Source organism: Physeter macrocephalus, unplaced genomic scaffold (assembly GCF_002837175.3).
Source record: "Physeter macrocephalus isolate SW-GA unplaced genomic scaffold, ASM283717v5 random_3, whole genome shotgun sequence".
NCBI classification, from domain to species: Eukaryota; Metazoa; Chordata; class Mammalia; order Artiodactyla; family Physeteridae; genus Physeter; species Physeter macrocephalus.
The window spans coordinates 122,710-143,184 of NW_021145288.1; the positions used below are offsets into that span (position 1 = coordinate 122,710).

The 20,475-nt window shown below is 52.7% G+C and overlaps 1 protein-coding gene and 1 long non-coding RNA gene across 10 annotated transcripts; both read left to right on the plus strand.

Moving 5' to 3' along the window:
- Nucleotides 1-50: 50 nt before the first annotated feature.
- LOC102981467 (uncharacterized) lies at nucleotides 51-7,491 on the plus strand. The gene is made up of 3 exons (XR_447735.4): nucleotides 51-427; nucleotides 4,539-4,696; nucleotides 6,576-7,491. It is a non-coding gene; the product is annotated as an uncharacterized lncRNA (long non-coding RNA).
- Nucleotides 7,492-9,528: 2,037 nt separating this feature from the next.
- On the plus strand, nucleotides 9,529-18,128 carry SH2B1 (SH2B adaptor protein 1). 9 transcript variants are annotated; one of them, XM_055081991.1, is made up of 10 exons: nucleotides 9,529-9,698; nucleotides 9,806-9,890; nucleotides 12,039-13,066; nucleotides 13,323-13,424; nucleotides 13,652-13,743; nucleotides 13,856-14,031; nucleotides 15,679-15,882; nucleotides 16,086-16,297; nucleotides 16,430-16,601; nucleotides 17,341-18,128. In XM_055081991.1, the coding sequence occupies exons 3-10, from the start codon at nucleotides 12,128-12,130 to the stop codon at nucleotides 17,715-17,717; spliced, it is 2,274 nt and encodes a 757-aa protein (XP_054937966.1). In that variant the 5' UTR covers nucleotides 9,529-9,698; nucleotides 9,806-9,890; nucleotides 12,039-12,127; the 3' UTR covers nucleotides 17,718-18,128. The 9 variants fall into 9 exon arrangements, with proteins under 9 accessions (XP_054937966.1, XP_054937964.1, XP_054937965.1 ...); XM_055081989.1 differs by adding an exon at nucleotides 17,062-17,161 and having other exon boundaries at nucleotides 9,631-9,890; nucleotides 15,679-15,891; nucleotides 17,341-17,487; XM_055081990.1 differs by adding an exon at nucleotides 17,062-17,161 and having other exon boundaries at nucleotides 9,631-9,890; nucleotides 17,341-17,487.
- The last annotated feature ends 2,347 nt before the right edge of the window (nucleotides 18,129-20,475 follow it).

Here is a 20,475-nt window from a genome sequence, read left to right on the forward strand (position 1 = left end):
GGAGCTTCTAGCCCCTAATCTCTATGGCCGTGTCAACTTCCGGGCGCGGGACGTAAGACGTCCAGGAAGGTGCTGATGGCTCTCGGCTGGGTGAGGGTAGAGAAGGTTTCCAAGGCGCCCTCGGGCCTCGCGGGCTCAGGGCCCACGCAGTTCTCTCTGGTGGCACTGGGGGGCGATGTGGAGCGTCCCACAGCGCACCTACGCCCCGGAGGCTCATGGGCGTTGTAGTTCCCAGGGCGGCGAGCTGTGCTGGAGCTTAGCGTGGGAGGGCGAGGCCAGGTCTGGAGGCACGGTCCCGTCCTCCTTGAGGCAGAAGCGGCTGTCCCGGCGTGGATGACTCCGGAACGTCCTGGCCCCGAACCCCCTGGAGTGCGACCCACTGCGCGGGTCTGGCGACAGATCTGGCGGCCGTGTGTCGCGGCTGGAGGTAGGACCAGGCCCTGCGGCCTGGCTGAGGAAGACCGTCCTGGGGATCTTTCGGGGGTGGGGCTCTAGTATGACCCATCTCTCCGCTGAGCCTTTGTTTTCTTATCTGTGAAATGGGAATAGTAGTATCTACTTCATAGGGAGATGCTGACATCTGGCTCTGAGAGGAAATGAGCTGGGCAAGAGACAGAAAAGGGCTCCAGAAGCCTCCAGGTCCCACAGTATTTGACCCTCAAATACCCTCGCTCCTGGCTCACAGCCTGAGGCGACAAAGTTTGCCGTCCACCCTTGTGGACCCTCAGCAGCCCAGAGAGTAATTCCCTCGATCGTCGTTCCACCCACCCAATTTTACAGATGACCGGGTGAGAGACAAACTTCTAGTGCCTTTAAGGGCAGCCTGAGTCTTTTCTTGTTCCCGCTGTGTCCCTGGCTCCTACCACAGGGCGGGGCACTCAGTGAGTACTCAATAAATGTCTGTTGACTGAATGAATGAGTGCAAGGATGACCTTTAACTTTCACATCCATCATCTCATCACCCTGGGATGATAATAGCAGCTGCTTAACCTTGATTAATGTTTCCGAAACTCATCAGAGCCTAAGACTCAATTGACGGTGTCTGTTTCAAATAGATTCCTTAATTCCTCCCTTGGAGATTATGATTCAGTAGTGCCTGGGCATAGGCAAGGAAACTATATTTATTTTTAACACACACAAACACCCTTGTTAAGCTCAGAGGAGTTTGGGAAACTCAGAATTGGAGACTTCTATGGATGAGACGTTGTGGAAATGCTTCGTATTGGTTCACATTCAATGCTCGCAGTGTTATCGTCTGTAATAGGAGCCATTATTTATCTCATTCTAGCAACAAGAAAACTGAGCATAGGGTGATCAAGGAGCCCAACATGGCTAACCTCCAAAAGAGTGTGCCCTTAGCCACTGCACTGTACTATAATTTAACTGTCATTTTACAATGAGAAACTTGCTAAGACTTCTGTCCTCCTGGCCCTCCAAACCCATCAGCTCTGCTTACGAAGGGTTGGTACAGTATAAAAGAGTTCTCTTTGTCCCCAGCCTGTACCTCAGTCACTCCTGGGAATTTCCTAAGACACTATTGGCCACCACCAGGATGTGAGATTTTGGGGGTTGGTACTTGAAATCATGCTTACTATTTTAGTGGTGCTATATTTATTTTAATGTGTATTAGTTTGACAGAAAGACTGGCATTGTAAATATTGAGTTGAAAAAATGAATCAATTTGAAAAACAATACTTGGTAGATAAAATGGGTGGTATGAATATATGGCAAATTTGGGGAGAGGTGAACATGAATGACTGAAATTTGCAAAACACAGTGCTCGGAAAAGAGTCCAAAGGGAGAGAATTTCTTGTAGAGCTGTTGAGTGTAGCATCCTCTGTAATAGTCAGGAGTCTTGATTTACAGATAACAGAATTTACAAAGGCTGGTTTGAGAAGAGAGGGATTTGTTTAAAAGTGGTAGGCAGCTTGGGACTTCCCTGGTGGTCCAGTGGTTAAGAGTCTGCCTTCCAGTGCAGGGGACGCGGGTTGTATCCCTTGTCAAGGAACTACTATCACACATGCTACGGGGCAACTAAGCCCGCGTGCCGCAACTACTGAGCCCACGCACCACAACTAGAGAGAAGCCCGCGTGCCGCAGTGAAGAGCCCACTTGCCACAACAAAAGATCCCTCATGCTGCAACTAAGGGCTGATGCAGCCAAATAAACAAATAAATAAATAACCAAAAAAAGTGGTAGGCAGCTTATAGACTTGTGGGGCAGGCTGCAGAAATGGCTCCTAAGCCATAGAACTGATCTGATAAGAAAACCGCTGCTACTGCCGCTGCCACCAAACACTAAATGCCAGGACTTAGACTTATCTGTAACAGTGACTGCTTGTGGCACTGGAGCCACTTTTGCATCAAGAAAGTGACCTTCTCTCCTCTCCACCCCCAAAGCCAGGCAAATTCAAAGGCTCACATGGATGTGTCTGATTGGAGAAGTTTAGGTCATCGTATTTCAGTGTTCTTGTATCAGAGGAGGCTGAGGGATGTATTTTTCTAACTTTGTTGTAAGAACAAGACTGATAGCAGGGAATTTCTCCAGATGTCCAGCCGTGCTTATGACCAATATCACAGTGAAAGAGCAGATGAATACAAATGCCCAGTACGTGGATACAGTAGCATACATTTTGGCACAGCCACTAGATGAAATGTTGGGCTCAGGGTTGCAGAGACAAGAGCCGACCACCTGTGAAAATGCTTGTGAGCAGTGTTAAATGAAAGAAGTTTGGCCACTATAAAAAAAAAAAAAAAAAAAAAAAAAAGCAAGTTTACAAGGTGGGAGTGGGGACAAAGTGGAAAACAATTCTGATTTTAGGAGGCTGTAATTTGCTTGGAGAAGGAGAGATTTTTCTCGCAAACATTTCTTTTATGTGATTACAGTTAAAGAAGTTTTTTGTGCAGAATCGTGAACTCTTTAAAAAAGATGCTCTTGACCTTCTTGGTCTCCCCAGCAGTGCGTTCATTCTGCTCTATGACGGACACTTTGAGCTCCCGCTTAATAACTATTTTTCCATCTTTCTGCAGTCAGGGCCCTGATTTTGTTCAGGTGGCCCTTTCCCCAGTTCCAGGAATAAATCCTGACAGAGCTAGCCCACTTCTGCTGGTCTTATTCTCCTTGCCAGGGGGTTTGTTTGGGGTTACGTGTGTGATTCCTTTGGGGCTAATGATTGGTAAGAGGATATCTACCCTGGGGAGGGCTTCTAGGAGAGGATCCCCCACTTTTAAGAAGGAGATACTGACGAGATGGACAACCTTCAGATTCTGGGAGTTGTTGGGTCTGGACGGGAAGCCTGGAACTACTGTGCCCATCATGCTCCCAGTCCATGATGAAGCCAAAATCCAGAAGAGGGCAAAGCGAAGAGGATCTTAGAAGTCTGGACTCCTCATGGTGTGAGATGACGAATGTCTTTATTGTTTAAGCCAGACTGTGTCAGAGTTGTCTCTTACTTGCAGCCAAATACACCCTAACAGATAAGTCTGCCTTACAGCACTTGGTACCCTGAGACATATTTCTTGGTTTCACTTGTCTGAGACTGAGTGACTTGAGGAGGGCAAGGACTGGGCTTCCTTTATCTCCGTGTACTCTGTGCCTGGCCACAGCAGGCCTCTGTGCATGTTTACACTTGAACTATATTAAGGAGCCTTCCAAACCGAAGGGTGCTACCAGTGTGATGCTATGAACCTAACATATCCAAAACCGGACTCTCTGTTTTCTCCCACGCTCTCCCTACACATCTGAATAAATGGCACCACCTTTCTTCTTTCCCCTCATCTGACATCTATCCATTACCCAGTCCCACTTGTTCTCTCTCCAAAATAAGTCTCAGTGTGACCACTTCTATCTCCACTGTCAATACTGTGGTTCAAACCGGGATCACCTCTCCCCTAGGTTACCTCATGACCTCTCCAATGGGTTTCCCAGCTTCTGTCCTTATTCTCAATACCTGTCAAATCCATCCTCCACACAGCAGCCAGATCAGTCTTTAAATGTGATTCAGAAATGAATCCTCCCTCAATGACTCCTTATTACACTTAGAATAAAATCCAAACTCCTGCTTTAAAAAGGGTGAACTGTATGGCAGGTGAATTATATCTCAATAAACCTACTATTAAAAAAAAAATCCAGAGTCCTCCCTGTGGCCCACAAGATGCATGATCTGGCCTCTGCCCACCTCTTTGACCCCCATCTCAGTACTGTTTTCCTCTCACTCTCTCCCAGCCACACTGCCATCCTTCTGTTCCACAAACATCCACCATCGCTTCTACCTCAGGGTCTTTGCAAATGTTCTTCCCTCTCCCTGGAATGATCTTCCCTGGAGATTTCCCCACAGCTTGTTCCTTCTCATCTTTCCACCTCAGATGTCACCTCTTCTGTCACTCTCTTATCAATGGTCCTCTTTGATTTTCTTCATAGCATCGAAATATCCAAAATTATCTCAGTAGTTTGCTTGTTTTGGGGGTTTGGTTTTTTGTTTTTATTTTTTTTTTCTGTCTCACCAGCTCCTGACAGTAAGAACTTATTTTTCACTCTAGGAACAGTGCCTAATGCTTAGGTGAAGAAGTATTTGTTGAAGGAAGAATTTGTTGAATAATTTCAGTTGAGCATTCAGTTAAGCATTGTGTTGGGCTTAAGTTTCTCGATGTTTTCAATGGAAGGCAAATTTTGTATTCACATTCATTTAAAAATAAAGGTGAGTCACTGTAACTTTTGGGGCTTCTGCTTTATTATCTATAAAATGGGGTTGAGTGAAGAGGTTAAACCTGATGATCTCTAAGATTTTTTGTAGCTCTAACTTCTAAAAGGAGATGGGGTCTTCTGTCATTGAAATAGGTTCTGGGGTGACCCACAACTTAGTGGCAAATTGGGAACTAGGACCCAGAGCCTTGTTGTTGGTGTCACTCAACAGACTTATTGGAAGCTCAAGGGCATCCTTCACTCTTCCCCACCAGGCAGCCTGGCAGTGTCTCCTCAGAAATCTTTCTGGACATTCTCCTTGGAACTAACCGCACTGCACTGCCTTGGCCAGGTCAGCATCAGCCCTCTCCTGGACCACTGCACCCGTCTCCTCTCTGCATCCAGTCCTAGCCCTCCCATACTGGCCCTGGATGCCATTCTAAACACAGAACTCTTACCACACTCGTGTCACTCAGATGTGACTGGAGACATTCCAGTTGGAAACACTTTGTGAATGTCACACAAAAGCTCCTACGTAAAAGGCACTTGAGAGGCAACCTAGGTGTGTTAGTCACGCATGGCTTCCTAGAGGAGGCTACACTTTGAAGCCTGAAACCAGGGGGAGGAAGATTGGCAGAACTGGGGGAAATGGTGTGTGCAGTATCAGAGGCAAAACCTGAGTAAAGGTGGAGTTCTTCAGCTGTCAGAATGTTCTGATTGGGCAAAGCATGATTTGCTTGGAGGGTAGGAGGTTCTGGTCAAAGCACCAAGGCTGAATTTGACATCCCAGAAAATAGGACAAAATAAGAGAAATTTCCATCTCTTGGAGTGGGGGAGGGTCAAGATGACCTCCAGAAGAAGCCCACAAGCAACCACTTCCCCTTCAGTCTGGGACTCCAGTTTTCCTTTGAAGCGCCACCCTCTGCCATGCTCAGCCCATGGAGTTTGACTGGAGCCGAGCCCATCCCAACCTCAGGTGATGGGTCCGCGATCCAGTGCTTACCAACCAGCATAATCTGTTCCTCATAGTCACAATTGTCTGTTCAGTGTTAGTCTGTTTCAACCCTCACTGGTGTGCTGAAGTGCAGTTCTGGCACTGGCTGCCCAGACCCCGCAAGGTAAGGGCTCACTCCTTCACAAGACCGCACCCGCTTCAGATGCCACCTGTAAGTGGGGTCCCCCAGCCATCTCTACTTCTGGTCAACTGCCTACGGCTCTGGGAGTTTCCCACGACCCCCGTCAGGTTTGATAATTTACTAGAACAACTCACAGAATGCAGGAGGGCACTATACTCACGATTATAATTACGACTACATTTTATAATAAAGGATACAAGTCAGGAACAGCTAAATAAAGAGCTACATAGGGAGAGGTCCGGGAGGGTCCACAGAGACATAAAATCGGGGCACATCACCCCCACCTCCCGACACATCAGTGTATTCACCCACCAGGAAGCCCCACTGAGCTTCCGTGTCCAGAGTTTTTATTAGGGGTTTCATTACTTTGGCATGATTGATTAAATCACTGTCGTGTGACTGAACTCAATCTCCAAGTCCCCTCCCCTCCCTGGAGGTCAAACTGGCTCAAAATCCCAACCCTCTAATCACAAAGGTGGTGTTTCTGGTGACCCCATCCTGAAGCTATGTAGGGGCTTGCCATTAGCTTGTCAGCAGAAACTCAGGTGTGACCTAAGGGGCTCACGAATAACAGGCACATCTGTCACTGAGGACATTCCAAGTATTTTAAAAGCTCTGTGCCAGGAACATGGGACAAAGACCAGACAAATTCTTTATTATACGATAGATAGGCATTGGGTGACCCAAGCTAAGCTGATGAGACACAACCCTATTGCACTTGCTGGAATTACTAGGAAAGCTATGATCTTTTTCTGCTAGGATTATGAAGCCGGTAGAATGTAAGCTTGGAATTCTGGTGGCCATCTTGCTATCTATGAGGGGAAAACCTGCCTGAGAAGGAAGACAGTCCAGAGGAAAGCAGAGCTAAGAGACAGCAAGTTCAGATGGACATCGTTTGAGCCTGTGGCTCCAGCCATGCCTAACATCATTCTACCTCTGATTTTTAAATTCTGTAAACCAATAAACTCCCCCTCTTTTCATGTTTAAACTACCTTAAATGGGGTGGAGGGGGGGGTGTTCCTATTACTTGTAACTGAAAGCATCCTGAGTATTACATCCCCTGTTCGTAAGGAGGAAGAAGTGTTTTCCCTTTCATGTTAATACCTTGGCTTAACCTGGGCCCTGGATCCATCCTTCCCACCTTCCCCAAACTTCACTCCTTCAATTACCATCCTTTCTACTGGCTCCTTTCCCCTAGGACTTCAGGTATAATCAGGTTTCCCTCAGGATTGAAACAAACAAACAAACCTTTCCACCCTCTAAAATTGCAGCCCTCCAGTATCTCTCTCCTTCCCTTTTTGGCCAAACTGTAGGGCAGCTCTCAGCATTCCTCCTCCCACTTGTTCACCTTCCATTCATTCCTCAGTCCACTACCATTGGCTTCTGCTTCCTTTTCACTTCCCTAAAGATACTCTCAACAAAGTCACCAAGCAATCTAAGTCAATATATTCTATAGGAGACGATGGCAGTGCCCAGTACCATGGATCCCTCTTTATCATTTGTGTGTGAAGTGTTTGCCCAGTCCCCTCCCCACACCACACACACACACACACACACACACACACACACACACACACACACACACACACACCATGGATCCCTCTTTATCATTTGTGTGTGAAGTGTTTGCCCAATCCCCTCCCCACACCACACACACACACACACACACACACACACACACACACACACACACTGTATTCCCACACCCCCTGGTCTTTGGTGTGTGGTTTTTCTTCCAAATAATTAGACCTTCCAGATTTTTTTTTTTTTTTTGAGTACTGTCCTCAGGCTACTGGAGTCTTTGCTTTGATGAAGTGCCTGAGAATTGACATCTCCCAGGGGAAGCCCTAGTCTACAGCTGAGAGATGTTGGTATATGAAAGGCCCAGCTCCCTTGTTTCTGGATAAATCTGAGGCACAACTTACATCCAGGGCTCCCTTGAGGAATCAAGCTGAACTACTCTCTTCCTGAGATCACATGTTTGCTTGGTTTCCTCTCCTGCTTCTCCCACTCCTTTACTAGTTTCTCCTGGTAGCACTTTTTAAATAAATCACTTGCACAAAAATTCTCATCGCAGAGTATGCTTCTGGAAAATCTTACACAAGACAACATCTCAGCACTTTCTACTTCTCTTTCTTTGCCTGCCTGTTAAATGTGGCTTTGCCCCCAGAATTAGGTTTCAGGCTCTCTTCTCTCTACACATATTACCGGGATGATCTCATTCATGTCCATGGCTTTAACCACTACTCATGTCTGATCACGACCACACTACTTTGTGCAGCTGAGGCTGTAGATCCATCTCTGCTGGACAGCTCCACCTAGTTGCCTCCAGGCACCTCTTACACCAATACAGTAGTCATTAGGCACATGTGGCTACTTTAATTAATTAAAATGAAAACTTCGGTTCCAGGAATTCCCTGGCGGTCCAGTGGCTAGGACTCGACGCTTTCACTGTCATGGCCCGGGTTCAATCCCTGGTCAGGGAGCTAAGATCCTGCAAGCCGTGCAGCATGGCACAAAAAAAAAAAAAAAAAAAAAAAAAAAAAAAAGAACACTTCAGTTCCTTAGTCACACTAGCCACATTTCAAGTGCTTAAAAGCTACATGTGGTTAGTGCCTACCAAACTAGGCAGTACTAATACAGAACATTTCAGTCATTGCAGAGGTTTTATTGGACAGCTTAGACACATTTCCAAACCTAACCCATCGTCACCAGCCCCTTACCTTTCTGTACTCCTCAACTTTTCTCTCTCCTGGACAAGGATGGGCCAACTACAGAGAAAGGGTATGTAAGGGTATCAGGGAGGAGGTGGGGGGGTGATCACAGAACTAGAGGCCTTTCCAGTGACATCTTTTTCTGAACTGGAAGATGGAATTGACAAAGATGGTGATGAAGACCTTAACAAAGGCCATCTGGGAGCTGACGTTAATTTGGTTAGAACTGGGGTAGAGATGGGGACAAAGGCTGGTTAGGCCAGAACTTGCCCTTCCACAATGTTTTTTTTTTCAACTCCATCCAGTAGCCTCAGCCTCGAACAAATATCCTTGTATGAGTCAGGGCATTTATCCATCTCCAATCTCGTGGGTCACGAGGCCTTCGGGTTTCAGGATAAGCACATGATCCAAGCCAATCAGCTAAAGTCAGTTCTGGAAATTTTACTGCAAATCTCAGAAAAAAAGACATGCTCCTACGAGAGTTGCTAAGCTACTGGGACTTAAGTTTGGAGCTATGGAAATCCATTTTGCCACTAAGAGAGGCATGGGGAGAGCTCAGCCTAGAGGTGAACCACAGGTTCCCAATATCATTTGGCCCTTTTATTCAGCTGTTCCTGAAGGAGCTTGATCCATTGTTTTCAATGGCTTGAGCCAAAAGATTCCCTTATTGCTTAGGCCAGATGGAGCTGGGTCAATGAGAGACCTGATTGATTAGGATCTCATCATGCTCATGATTTCGACTGCCCTCTACTACACCTTAATGAGTCTCAATTTCTATATCTGGCCTTGATGTCTCTCCTCAGCTCCAGACTGTATGTCCACCTGCCTCCTGACGTCCTACAGACATGCCCCAAACTGACCTCATTATTCCTGCCTCCCCAACCTTTATTTCCCAGTTCAGAGCTGGAACCTCTAGAACCTCCAGTACTTTCCTCGGAGAAGCCAAGGTCGTTAAGTTCAGGCTCCGCCTCCTCGCAGGGCCTCACCAAGGTCACCCGCATCTTCCCTCCCCCAGCTCTTTGGGGGCGGTGTCCTCGAACTCCTCTGCAGCCCGGCTGGGCGCTCTAGGCTACAGCAGGCCCTTCAAAAAGCCTTCTCAACTCGCTGGTTTCCGGTACCGGTGGCTCCTCTAGCCTTCATCAGGGCCTCGGGATTCTATTCCCCTAAGGTGCCTTCTCTATGGTTGACGACTCCCTACTGTCCCGACTTTCCTCTGGGAGGACACTCTGGTGGGACCCAACCCCTTCCTATGGCTGCTTCTGCGGTCCCTTTTAGGCGCAACTGGAGAAGTCACTGAGCCCTCCGAGACTCCCACCTTCTCAGCTCTGGAAAGGTGGCACGGAGTGGGAGGATGGCGGAAGTGAGTGTGAACGTGCCGTTCCTTCTCCTCGTTCTTCTCTATGGTCACTTCCTTCGGTGACGGGAAAAAGGGGGTCCCGGCGCCTGCGCAGAACCGGGCTGGGAGCTAGTCGCGGAGTGGGGGGTGGGGCAGGGAGCGGGAGCTGCCGCCGCCGCCGGAGTTAACCGCGGGGACCGAGATGCAGGTGGGACCGGAACCGGAACCCCCCTCTTCAAGTCCCTCTTCCCTCTCCGCGACCCGGCCCCGGCGCCTGCGAGGAACCTTGGGTGGGGGCGGGCGTGGGGGGCTAGAGGCAGGAGGGGCGCCCGGCCCCAGAGAGTGCAGCAGAGCGGGCTGCTTCCCTGGAGGCTGCGGCCCCGGGGAATGGGCGGGTAGAGGGTGTCCAGGGAGGAGGGTCGGGTCGGAGTGGGTTGACCACCGGGTCCGGAGGGTCCGAGCGAGGAGCGGAGCCTGCACGCTCCACCACCCGCCCTTCGGGAAATATCAGAACTGACACGAGAAGCAGGTGCACTGGGAAAAGGTGCCTGAGTCTTACTTGGCGGAAGAGAAACTGAGTCACCTGCTCAGGAGCCGCAGGGTCAGCGGGCCTGAAGGGGGCTGGGTCTGCCTGTGGTGCAGAGGGTTGGGTCGGCCGGTGTGAGCTGAGGTGGCCTCTGCTTGGAGATTGGTTTCTCTGCTGTGTCGGCACCTCTTGGCTCGGTTCCCCCGTGCTCCATGACTCTTTCATCTCCTGGCGTCTTCTCGTTGGTTTGGAATTGTCCCTATGGTTGGAGCCATCTGAGTGTGTAGGGTCTAGGTCAAGGAAAAAGGGGCGGGGGCGCTGACCGCGGGTCTGAGCAGGAGTCTGGGGTTTGGGGAGATTTGCCTGAACTGCTTTCACCCCATTCTTGGTGCCAGTCATCTTCCAATATAATATGGGGGAGGAACACTAACAGAAGAGCCATGGGTTGTAAACTCCATGCCCAGCTCTGCCACTTGCTAGTTGTAAGACGTTGGGAAGGCTCTTCCTTTCGCTGATTTCTCTTTGAGAAAATTGGAACCCATAAAGATAGTAATAACGGCAAGTCATTTATTGTGTGCTTACTTTGTGTCAAGCAGGGACATGTTCTGTTTAATTCTCCCAACAATTTAAGGGGGTAGGGATCATTAGCTCTGTTTTATAGATATGAAAACTGAAGCTCGGAGAGGACATGTAATTTGTTCACGATCACACAGCTAATAGGTGGCAGAGATGGAATTTCATCCTAAGCCTAACTCCAGAACCTGTGGCCTTAACCATTAGGCGAACCAGCCTTTAGGGCACGCTCCCCTGTGAGAGAAGAAGGAGGTGAAAAATCCAAGGCCCCAGCTCCCTGTTATATTTTATTTACTTTGTGGCCAGCAGAGACTTGCCCGGACCCAACCCACAGTCTGTCCTCACCTGGTGCTGCTGCCTCTGGGCCCCCACCTGGAAGGGCACCAAAGAAGTGGGCTCCGGGCATTCCAAGCCTCCTTGACACAGTGCTTGGGTGCTGGGGCCTGGGGTCGGCTTTCAAGACAGTTGTTTGAATCTGTCATCCATCCATCCTCCTTAATGAGCAGCCTCCCTCCTCAGAGATGGACCTCGGGATGCATGAGGCAGGGTCTCTAAGCTCTGCAGGCCCAGCTCCCCTGAGAGCTGGGGCAGTGAGGGGCGGTGACTGACGCTGGTGCAGTCAGGACTGTGCGGTGGGAAAAACAGTAGACTTGGAGTTCTGAAACTTTCTGAGCTTCGGGTTCCTCATCTATTACAGAGGTTGTTAAAACCTCTCGCAGGGAAAGGTAAGAACGGCACATGGGAGGCACGTAATAAATACTGAAGGATGGTTTTAGAGAAGGGAGGTGACGTGGAAAAGAGTCCCTTTTAGAGGAAGGTGCTGCACAGCCGTCCACCACACCTGCAGCTGAAGCCAGGGAGAGTGGACTGGGGAGGCAGCAGGGTGGGTGCAGGCTAGACCTGGGGGTGGTGGGGCACGAGGATCTGGGGAAGGGAAGGGTGGCAGCGTGGTGTTCAGCCCCGTTGCTCTCTTGAGGAGTCTAGACGAGAGGAGGGAGTCTGGCTCGGGGTGGGGCTCTGGCCCCAGTCCCACCTCAGCAGTGACTCGATCTATGTGCCTCTTCCTTCTGCAGCTGCTGCCGCTCACCCTGTGTCTTCTGGCCGCTTCCCTCTTTGCTGCCCCTCCCCACAGGCTCCCCCTCTCCACCTCCTGGGGGCCATCATGAATGGTGCCCCTTCCCCGGAGGATGGGGCCTCGCCCTCCCCTCCCCCCTTGCCCCCACCCCCTCCCCCGAGTTGGCGGGAGTTCTGCGAGTCCCACGCCCGGGCGGCTGCCCTGGATTTTGCACGCCGTTTTCGCCTCTACCTGGCCTCCCACCCCCAATACGCAGGGCCTGGGGCCGAGGCTGCCTTCTCCCGCCGTTTTGCTGAGCTCTTCCTGCAGCACTTTGAAGCTGAGGTGGCCCGGGCCTCCGGCTCCCTCTCGCCACCCATCCTGGCTCCTCTGAGTCCTGGTGTGGAGATCCCGCCACAGGACCTGTCCCTTGAGAGCTGCAGGGTGGGCGGGCCCCTGGCTGTGCTGGGCCCTTCTCGATCATCTGAGGACCTGGCCGGCCCCCTCCCTTCCTCAGTCTCTTCCTCTTCTACAACCTCCTCGAAGCCGAAGCTAAAGAAACGCTTCTCCCTCCGCTCAGTGGGTCGCTCGGTCCGTGGTTCAGTCCGCGGCATCCTGCAGTGGCGGGGGACTGTTGACCCTCCCTCCCCAGCGGGGCCCCTAGAGACCTCATCGGGCCCCCCAGTGTTAGGTGGAAACAGCAATTCCAACTCCTCTGGTGGGGCTGGGACCATTGGTAGGGGACTGGTTAGCGATGGAACATCCCCTGGGGACAGATGGACTCACCGTTTTGAGAGGTTGAGACTCAGCCGGGGAGGGGGGACCTTGAAGGATGGAGGGGGCGTGGTGCAGAGGGAAGAGGTGCTGAGCTTCATGGGGGCTGAAGAGGCAGCCCCTGACCCAGCTGGAGTGGGCCGGGGAGGAGGGGCAGCGGGGCCTACCTCAGGGGGAGGAGGGCAACCTCGGTGGCAGAAGTGTCGCTTGCTGCTTCGAAGTGAAGGAGAAGGAGGAGGAGGAAGTCGTCTGGAGTTCTTTGTACCACCCAAGGTGAGGACCAGAGGAGGAGGGTGGGTGACTGGGAGCGAGGGATTGAGCGCTGGGGACGTGGCGCACATACCTAGCTTTGCTTACTTGGATTTTTAAAGCTAGCTCCTGACTGGGTTCCTAGCGTGGGCAGGACAGAGAAAGTAGTGTTATTTGTCTTAACTCCCTTGGGGTGTGGAAGGAAAGATGAATCTCGAGGGAAAGGAAAGCTGGTCTCTGCACACCAAAAACCTGGATCTTGTTCTCTCTCCCGACTTAGGCGTCTCGGCCTCGACTTAGCATTCCCTGCTCTACGATCACCGATGTGCGGACAACCACAGCCCTGGAGATGCCTGACCGGGAGAACACGTTTGTGGTTAAGGTAGGAGCCCTGGGCTCCCCTGTCCACTTGGCGCACTCTTAGCACATTGAAGTAAGGGACACTGATGCAAGGAGGGGCACATATGCCAGGTACCTTGACGGTGTGTCCCTGGGGTGGCAGCTTTTCTGGGATAAGGGGTGAGAGGGAGGATGTTCTTGTTCCTGTTGGGAGTGAATTAAGGCCTCGAGACCTGGAAGTGGCCTGTGGGCCTCCTCTTGTCCCCATAGGTGGAAGGCCCCTCGGAGTATATCCTGGAGACAGCTGATGCTCTACACGTGAAGGCCTGGGTGTCTGACATCCAAGAATGCCTGAGCCCAGGGTGAGGAGCCCGTCTTCTGTCAGTGAGGGGACCAGGGGGTGAGGCTGGTGAGCAGCCTTTTGCCTCTCCCCTGGTGACTTTCCTCCCAGCACCATTTTCCCTGTCTCTGCAGACCCTGCCCTGCTACCAGTCCCCGCCCCATGACCCTCCCCCTGGCCCCTGGGACCTCATTCCTGACAAGGGAGAACACAGACAGCCTGGAGCTGCCCTGCCTGAATCACTCGGAGAGTCTGCCCAGCCAGGGGCTGCTGCTGGGGCCCAGCGAGAGCAGCGACCGCCTTTCGCAGGGTAAGGGTGGAGCCTTAGAGAGCTGTGAACCTCGGGACCCGCCACGCAAGAACCCCAGCCATCAGGCCCAGGCCCTCTCTCCAGGCTCTGCTGTGCACCCCATGCCTGCTCCTCAGCTGCCACGACCAAATGTCTGACTTTTGTCCCCGAACGTGCCTGACCACAGTTTACAGTTTAGAACCATCACCATCAGCAGCCCCACACGGGCCCCAGGCCAGCTCCTCTCCAGCCTTCTGTGCCCGCCTTGTCCCCTTTTCTGTAGGCCTTGTGCCGGCCACTACTCTGGCTGGAGGTAATGGTTCTCTTCTCCAGAGCTTCCAGAACGCTTTGTACATATTTTTGTTTTGTTCTTACTCTGCATCTCTGTGCACATGTTGACGGTACTAGATTTTCTTTTGACTCCCTACTTTTAAACACACGTGTATGCTACCCACATACATAAACACACAAAGATGTATCTACCTGGCCCCAGCTCACCTTTCTAGACTCCACTCCACCCTTTTTTTCTGATCCTCCATTCCGAACTTCAGTTTCACTGTGCCTAGCACACGGGCTGTATGCAATGAGTAAACAAATGAATTAAAGACTCTTAAGAGCCAGAACGGACCTTACAGGTCTTCCATTCCAATCTCCTCGTTTCTCAGGCAGCTAAGAGCAGAGAGGAGAAATGGCATTTCTGAGGTCATGTGAGAGTCACTGACAAAGACAGCGGCTATGCCGGCTTGTTGCCTGAGCCATGGCACTCTGCACTCCGCATATTCCCATCCTCTGAGCACTGATTATGTACGACGTGCCTGTAGGCTCATGCCTGCCGCTCAGCAGACATTCAGGAGCGCCCTAGTACATCCTTGACCCTCTGTTAGGCTCTGGGGCAGGATGAGGAGCTCAGAGCTGCCCCGTGGGCTGAGTCTAGCTGAGTTGGCGAGACATCACTCCCTCTAAAAAGCAGGACTCCCAAATGGAGACCCTGTGCTTCGTGTCCTCTGAGCGGCACCAGCAGGAAGCCTCGGGAGCTCAGAGGAGGAAGAGAGTCATGGGAGGTGGGACAGACGGGGAATCCTACACAGGCGAGGCGAGAAAGAACGCGGCTAGGAGGAGCTAGGAGAGCAGAGACCTGAGACGGGGAGAGGCCCGGAGAGCTGGAAAAATTAGACGGGATAATTGGGTTAAAGCAGAGGACACAAGAATACAAGTTAATCTGAAGATCAGGTTGGTTAGGTTGCGGGGATTCACAGAAGGAGAATCTTTGATGCCTCTCAGAGTTGGGGGTTTTGTCCTGCAGGCAAAAAAAGGACCCATTTTTAACGTGAAAATATTTGAGGGATTCTACCCACCTCCATCCCCACCTCTGCGACTATAGCTGTAATTTCAACTGTTGATTCAGAAGAGATGTAGGCACATTAGGATTCTAGGACCTTGTTGGAATAACTTCAGTCCTTCAGCAATGCGTGAAGCATAAGTTAGGAGCCATTGATAAAAACAATCAGGGCTCAGTGCCTGAAGAAATACTCAGCATTTCAGCCAGCTGACCACCGGTGTACCCAGGGTGACCTGGCTGGTGGAGAAGTGGGCCCAAGCAGACCAATCCTCCCAAAGAGTAGCTTCTCGAGCTCTCAGTTTTGCCCTCCTCCTTTTTTTCTTTTCCAGGGGCATATGGGGGCCTCTCAGACCGCCCCTCAGCGTCCATCTCCCCCAGTTCCGCCTCCATTGCCGCCTCCCATTTTGACTCAATGGAACTGCTTCCCCCAGAGTTGCCCCCCCGTATCCCCATTGAAGAGGGACCCCCAGCAGGGACAGTTCATCCCCTCTCGGCCCCCTACCCACCCCTGGACACTCCGGAAACAGCCACAGGTACCAGAGGTGTGAGTGTGTGTCTGCCTCCAAGCCTGGTTGACCACCTGCCTGAAACTCTTGTCTTGGGATCCTGAGGGATCTGGGGGGCTGGTGGGGGAACAGAGGGGGAGTGACATGAGGGGAAAGCAAGGCTGTTCATCTCCCAGGATGAGGGAGGCTTCCCCGACACCTCAGTTTCCTTCCCTCTCTCTTTCCTGAAGGGTCGTTACTGTTCCAGGGAGAGCCAGAGGGAGGTGAGGGGGATCAGCCCCTCTCAGGGTATCCTTGGTTCCACGGGATGCTCTCTCGACTCAAGGCTGCCCAGCTAGTGCTGGCTGGAGGTACCGGCTCCCATGGCGTTTTCCTGGTACGTCAGAGTGAAACGAGACGGGGTGAATACGTACTCACTTTCAACTTCCAGGGCAAGGCCAAGGTGAGTGAGGAGAAGGCTCCGCTGTAGGCAGTGGGCCTGCGGGTAGAGTGGGGAATGCCGCCATCAGGGGAGAAGGGTTCTGTGACTGGCGGGGTTCGGGCTCCTGCTTTACCCCACTCATCCTGCCCTCAGCACCTGCGTCTCTCGCTGAATGAGGAAGGTCAGTGCCGGGTTCAGCACCTGTGGTTCCAGTCCATTTTTGATATGCTCGAGCATTTCCGGATGCACCCCATCCCTCTGGAGTCTGGAGGCTCCAGTGACGTTGTCCTTGTCAGCTATGTCGTGTCCTCCCAGCGACAGCAGGGTGAGCAGAGCAGGTCTGCAGGGGAGGAGGTGCCCGTGCACCCAAGAAGTGAGGAGGTGTGTGTGCCAGAAAGACGGGGTGGGGGGCTTGAGGAGGAGAGGCTTTGTCAGGGAGAGAGGGGTAGAGAAGTTTCCTGTGTGCTGGGTTTCTTGGGGAAAGGAGTACACGTGGATGTAGGAAGGCAGGTGCCTCCGTGCTGGAGCCGGGAGGAAGTGGAGAGCTGGGTTGGCGCATTCCCATTCCATCGGACCCTCTGTTCCATCGTTTGTCTGTCTCCTAGATCCATCCTCCCTGGCCTTGTCTTTGCCCTTCATCACAACCTTGCCTTGGGCCTGCCCTTCTTGGGGGTGCTCGGTCTGATCCCCCTCCCTCCTCCCTTGATGTCTGATGTCCCTGTCTGATCTCTCCCTTTTCCCCACCCCAACGTCCCATCTGTCCCCACGTTGCCCCTCCCCCCCAGGCCGGGAGCAGGCCGGGAGCCATGCAGGGGTGTGCGAGGGAGATCGATGCTACCCCGATGCCTCCTCCACCCTCATGCCCTTCGGAGCGAGTGACTGTGTGTAAGTGTGGTCCTCCTCTCACCGCCGCCCATGATCCATCTTCCATGGATGGGGGTTGCTCAGGAGATGGGATACGGGGGAGATAGCACATGGCTCCTGGGGGGATGAGTGAAGGGGAGGCTGCTACAAGAGCTTGCCTCCCTCCACAATCAGTCTGTCTTCTTACCATTCCTATCCAGAACCGAGCACCTCCCATGACCCACCCCAGCCCCCTGAACCCCCTTCATGGACAGATCCCCCACATCCTGGGGCAGAAGAGGCGTCGGGGACGCCAGAAGTGGCGGCAGCAACAGCCGCAGCAGCCAAAGAGAGGCAAGAGAAAGAGAAAGCGGGCAGTGGAGGGGTCCAGGAAGAGCTGGTCCCCGTGGTTGAGCTGGTCCCCGTGGTTGAAATGGAAGAGGCCATAGCACCAGGCACGGAGGCCCAGGGAGGCGCTGGATCTGGTGGGGCCCCCGGGGTAACCCTGATGCTGCAGCTCCAGCAGTTACCACTAGGGGGCGATGGAGAAGAAGGGGGCCATCCCAGAGCCATAAATAACCAGTACTCCTTCGTGTGAGATACCCTACCCCACCCTTTCTCCACTCTTCTTGCTCCCCAGCCCTCAGTTCGTGAGATTGGGGCTGGGCAGGCACATAGAGGAGCAGTGGGAATCCCCTCCCCACATGCTTCCTGACCCTTGACGGCTAAGGGCATATATGTTGGTACAAAAAGGTTCAAGAGCCCTGCTAACTCCCTAGTTCATACACTACAGGTGCCCCATCCCCTGGGCAGGGGGTTCAGGCTCCATTACCTCCCCAAGGGGCTCTTATGGTCAGCCCCATCCCTGGGGGCCATTTCCCCATTAACCACTCCTCAGCCCAAGGAAGGGTGAGGGGGAAGGGCTGTCAGTTACATTAAGGTGGTTGTTCTTGTTGTTTTAAACAAAATGGAGAAGCATAAATAAATAAAAGGGTTTATCTCAGTTCCATCGTGATGGCTGTGGCCAGTTTTTGCAGTGGGGACTGGGACAGGTGGGTCAGGAAGGCAGCCCACTCAGTGTTGCGAGCTCCAGAGCTGAGAGACTGGAGGGCTGGGTCAGGTTGAGTCCCTGTTGCTCTCCAGATGGGATACGGGGGAGATAGCACATGGCTCCTGGGGGGATGAGTGAAGGGGAGGCTGCTACAAGAGCTTGCCTCCCTCCACAATCAGTCTGTCTTCTTACCATTCCTATCCAGAACCGAGCACCTCCCATGACCCACCCCAGCCCCCTGAACCCCCTTCATGGACAGATCCCCCACATCCTGGGGCAGAAGAGGCGTCGGGGACGCCAGAAGTGGCGGCAGCAACAGCCGCAGCAGCCAAAGAGAGGCAAGAGAAAGAGAAAGCGGGCAGTGGAGGGGTCCAGGAAGAGCTGGTCCCCGTGGTTGAGCTGGTCCCCGTGGTTGAAATGGAAGAGGCCATAGCACCAGGCACGGAGGCCCAGGGAGGCGCTGGATCTGGTGGGGCCCCCGGGGTAACCCTGATGCTGCAGCTCCAGCAGTTACCACTAGGGGGCGATGGAGAAGAAGGGGGCCATCCCAGAGCCATAAATAACCAGTACTCCTTCGTGTGAGATACCCTACCCCACCCTTTCTCCACTCTTCTTGCTCCCCAGCCCTCAGTTCGTGAGATTGGGGCTGGGCAGGCACATAGAGGAGCAGTGGGAATCCCCTCCCCACATGCTTCCTGACCCTTGACGGCTAAGGGCATATATGTTGGTACAAAAAGGTTCAAGAGCCCTGCTAACTCCCTAGTTCATACACTACAGGTGCCCCATCCCCTGGGCAGGGGGTTCAGGCTCCATTACCTCCCCAAGGGGCTCTTATGGTCAGCCCCATCCCTGGGGGCCATTTCCCCATTAACCACTCCTCAGCCCAAGGAAGGGTGAGGGGGAAGGGCTGTCAGTTACATTAAGGTGGTTGTTCTTGTTGTTTTAAACAAAATGGAGAAGCATAAATAAATAAAAGGGTTTATCTCAGTTCCATCGTGATGGCTGTGGCCAGTTTTTGCAGTGGGGACTGGGACAGGTGGGTCAGGAAGGCAGCCCACTCAGTGTTGCGAGCTCCAGAGCTGAGAGACTGGAGGGCTGGGTCAGGTTGAGTCCCTGTTGCTCTCCAGACCTGTGCTTTCGGCCCATCACTCCTCTGGGGGTCTGTCCTGTTTCTTGAGCGGTAAGTGCAGAGCCAAACGGTGCTTCTCGGGGTCTCCAGCCAACTTCTCTTAATGGGACAGGACAGTGAACGGCAGGATTGATGACCTCCAAGGAGCCTTCCTGCTCTGAATTCTTCAGTTAAGGCTTCCTACCCTAGGGAGAAAGCAGGCCGAGAGAGATTGTAGGGGGGCTGGGCTGGGGGCACAGTGGCTGTGTTGGGAGAGATTTAATGTGGCAGCCAGAGGGACCCAAGAGCAGGCTGACTGCCCCCCTTCTCAGAGCCAAGCTGGGAAGCTGCCAGATAGTTGATAAAGAGTGCTGGCTTCCACTCCTGCCTTTGCTTCTCATTTGCTGTGTGGCCTGGGCAAGGTGTAGCCTCTCCAGGCCTCAATATCCTTATCTGTAAAATGGGAAGTTTCATCTAGGTTGGAGCTGCTGACATGATTTGCTTGGCCTGGACAGTGTTTCCATTGGAATTTCACATAAAAGTTCAGATTACTGGTTTCTCTTGAAAACTTTAGAAGATCCAGCCTCACGTGGAATCCACCTTCCACATCTGCTCCATCCCCACCAGCCCACCTCACTCACATGATGTGCCTAGCTAGGCCTGTGAGCATTTGAGTTTGCAACATCTCCTCCTCCCTGCGCACCCCCCCCCCCCCGCCGCCATTAAACCCAGCCTCTCCTCTCTGGACTGAATTGCGGCTGTGCCCTCCTCCAACCGAGGGCACCCCTGGGCTTCCCAGCTCTGTGGGTGCCAACAAGGAGGGGCCAGGTTCTGAAGAATCCCACCTGTTTTGTTGGCCCTCTCCCTTCCCCACCTCCATCCAGCTCTGCCTCTTACCATTCTGCCTCACTTTCCTTCCCGGGCAGTGTGGAGTCTACACTTCCATGCCCCTCAGCCTCTGCCCCCACCCCCAGGAGGCCCTATGACCATGCTTATGACCTTGCTATTCTGGGCCTTGCGTCCTGTTGGGAGATGGACAGGAGACAGCTGGGCTCACAGGCCACCCAGCCTGGGGGCTAGATGGGGGAAGCCTGCTGTCTCTCCTGGTTTTGTCTAATCCCTGGGGCTACCCCAAACCTTGGCCGCAGGAGACTGGGGATAGGATTGGCCTTGCAAAGGGCGGGGGATGGTTTGGGG

Bases quoted from the DNA above. Each gene is read 5' to 3' on its own strand.
- SH2B1 (XM_055081991.1), top strand. From the start codon at position 12,128: ATGAATGGTGCCCCTTCCCCGGAGGATGGGGCCTCGCCCTCCCCTCCC. The intron at 13,067-13,322 runs GTGAGGACCAGA...CTCCCGACTTAG, and splicing joins AGTTCTTTGTACCACCCAAG to GCGTCTCGGCCTCGACTTAG. The intron at 13,425-13,651 runs GTAGGAGCCCTG...TTGTCCCCATAG, and splicing joins AGAACACGTTTGTGGTTAAG to GTGGAAGGCCCCTCGGAGTA.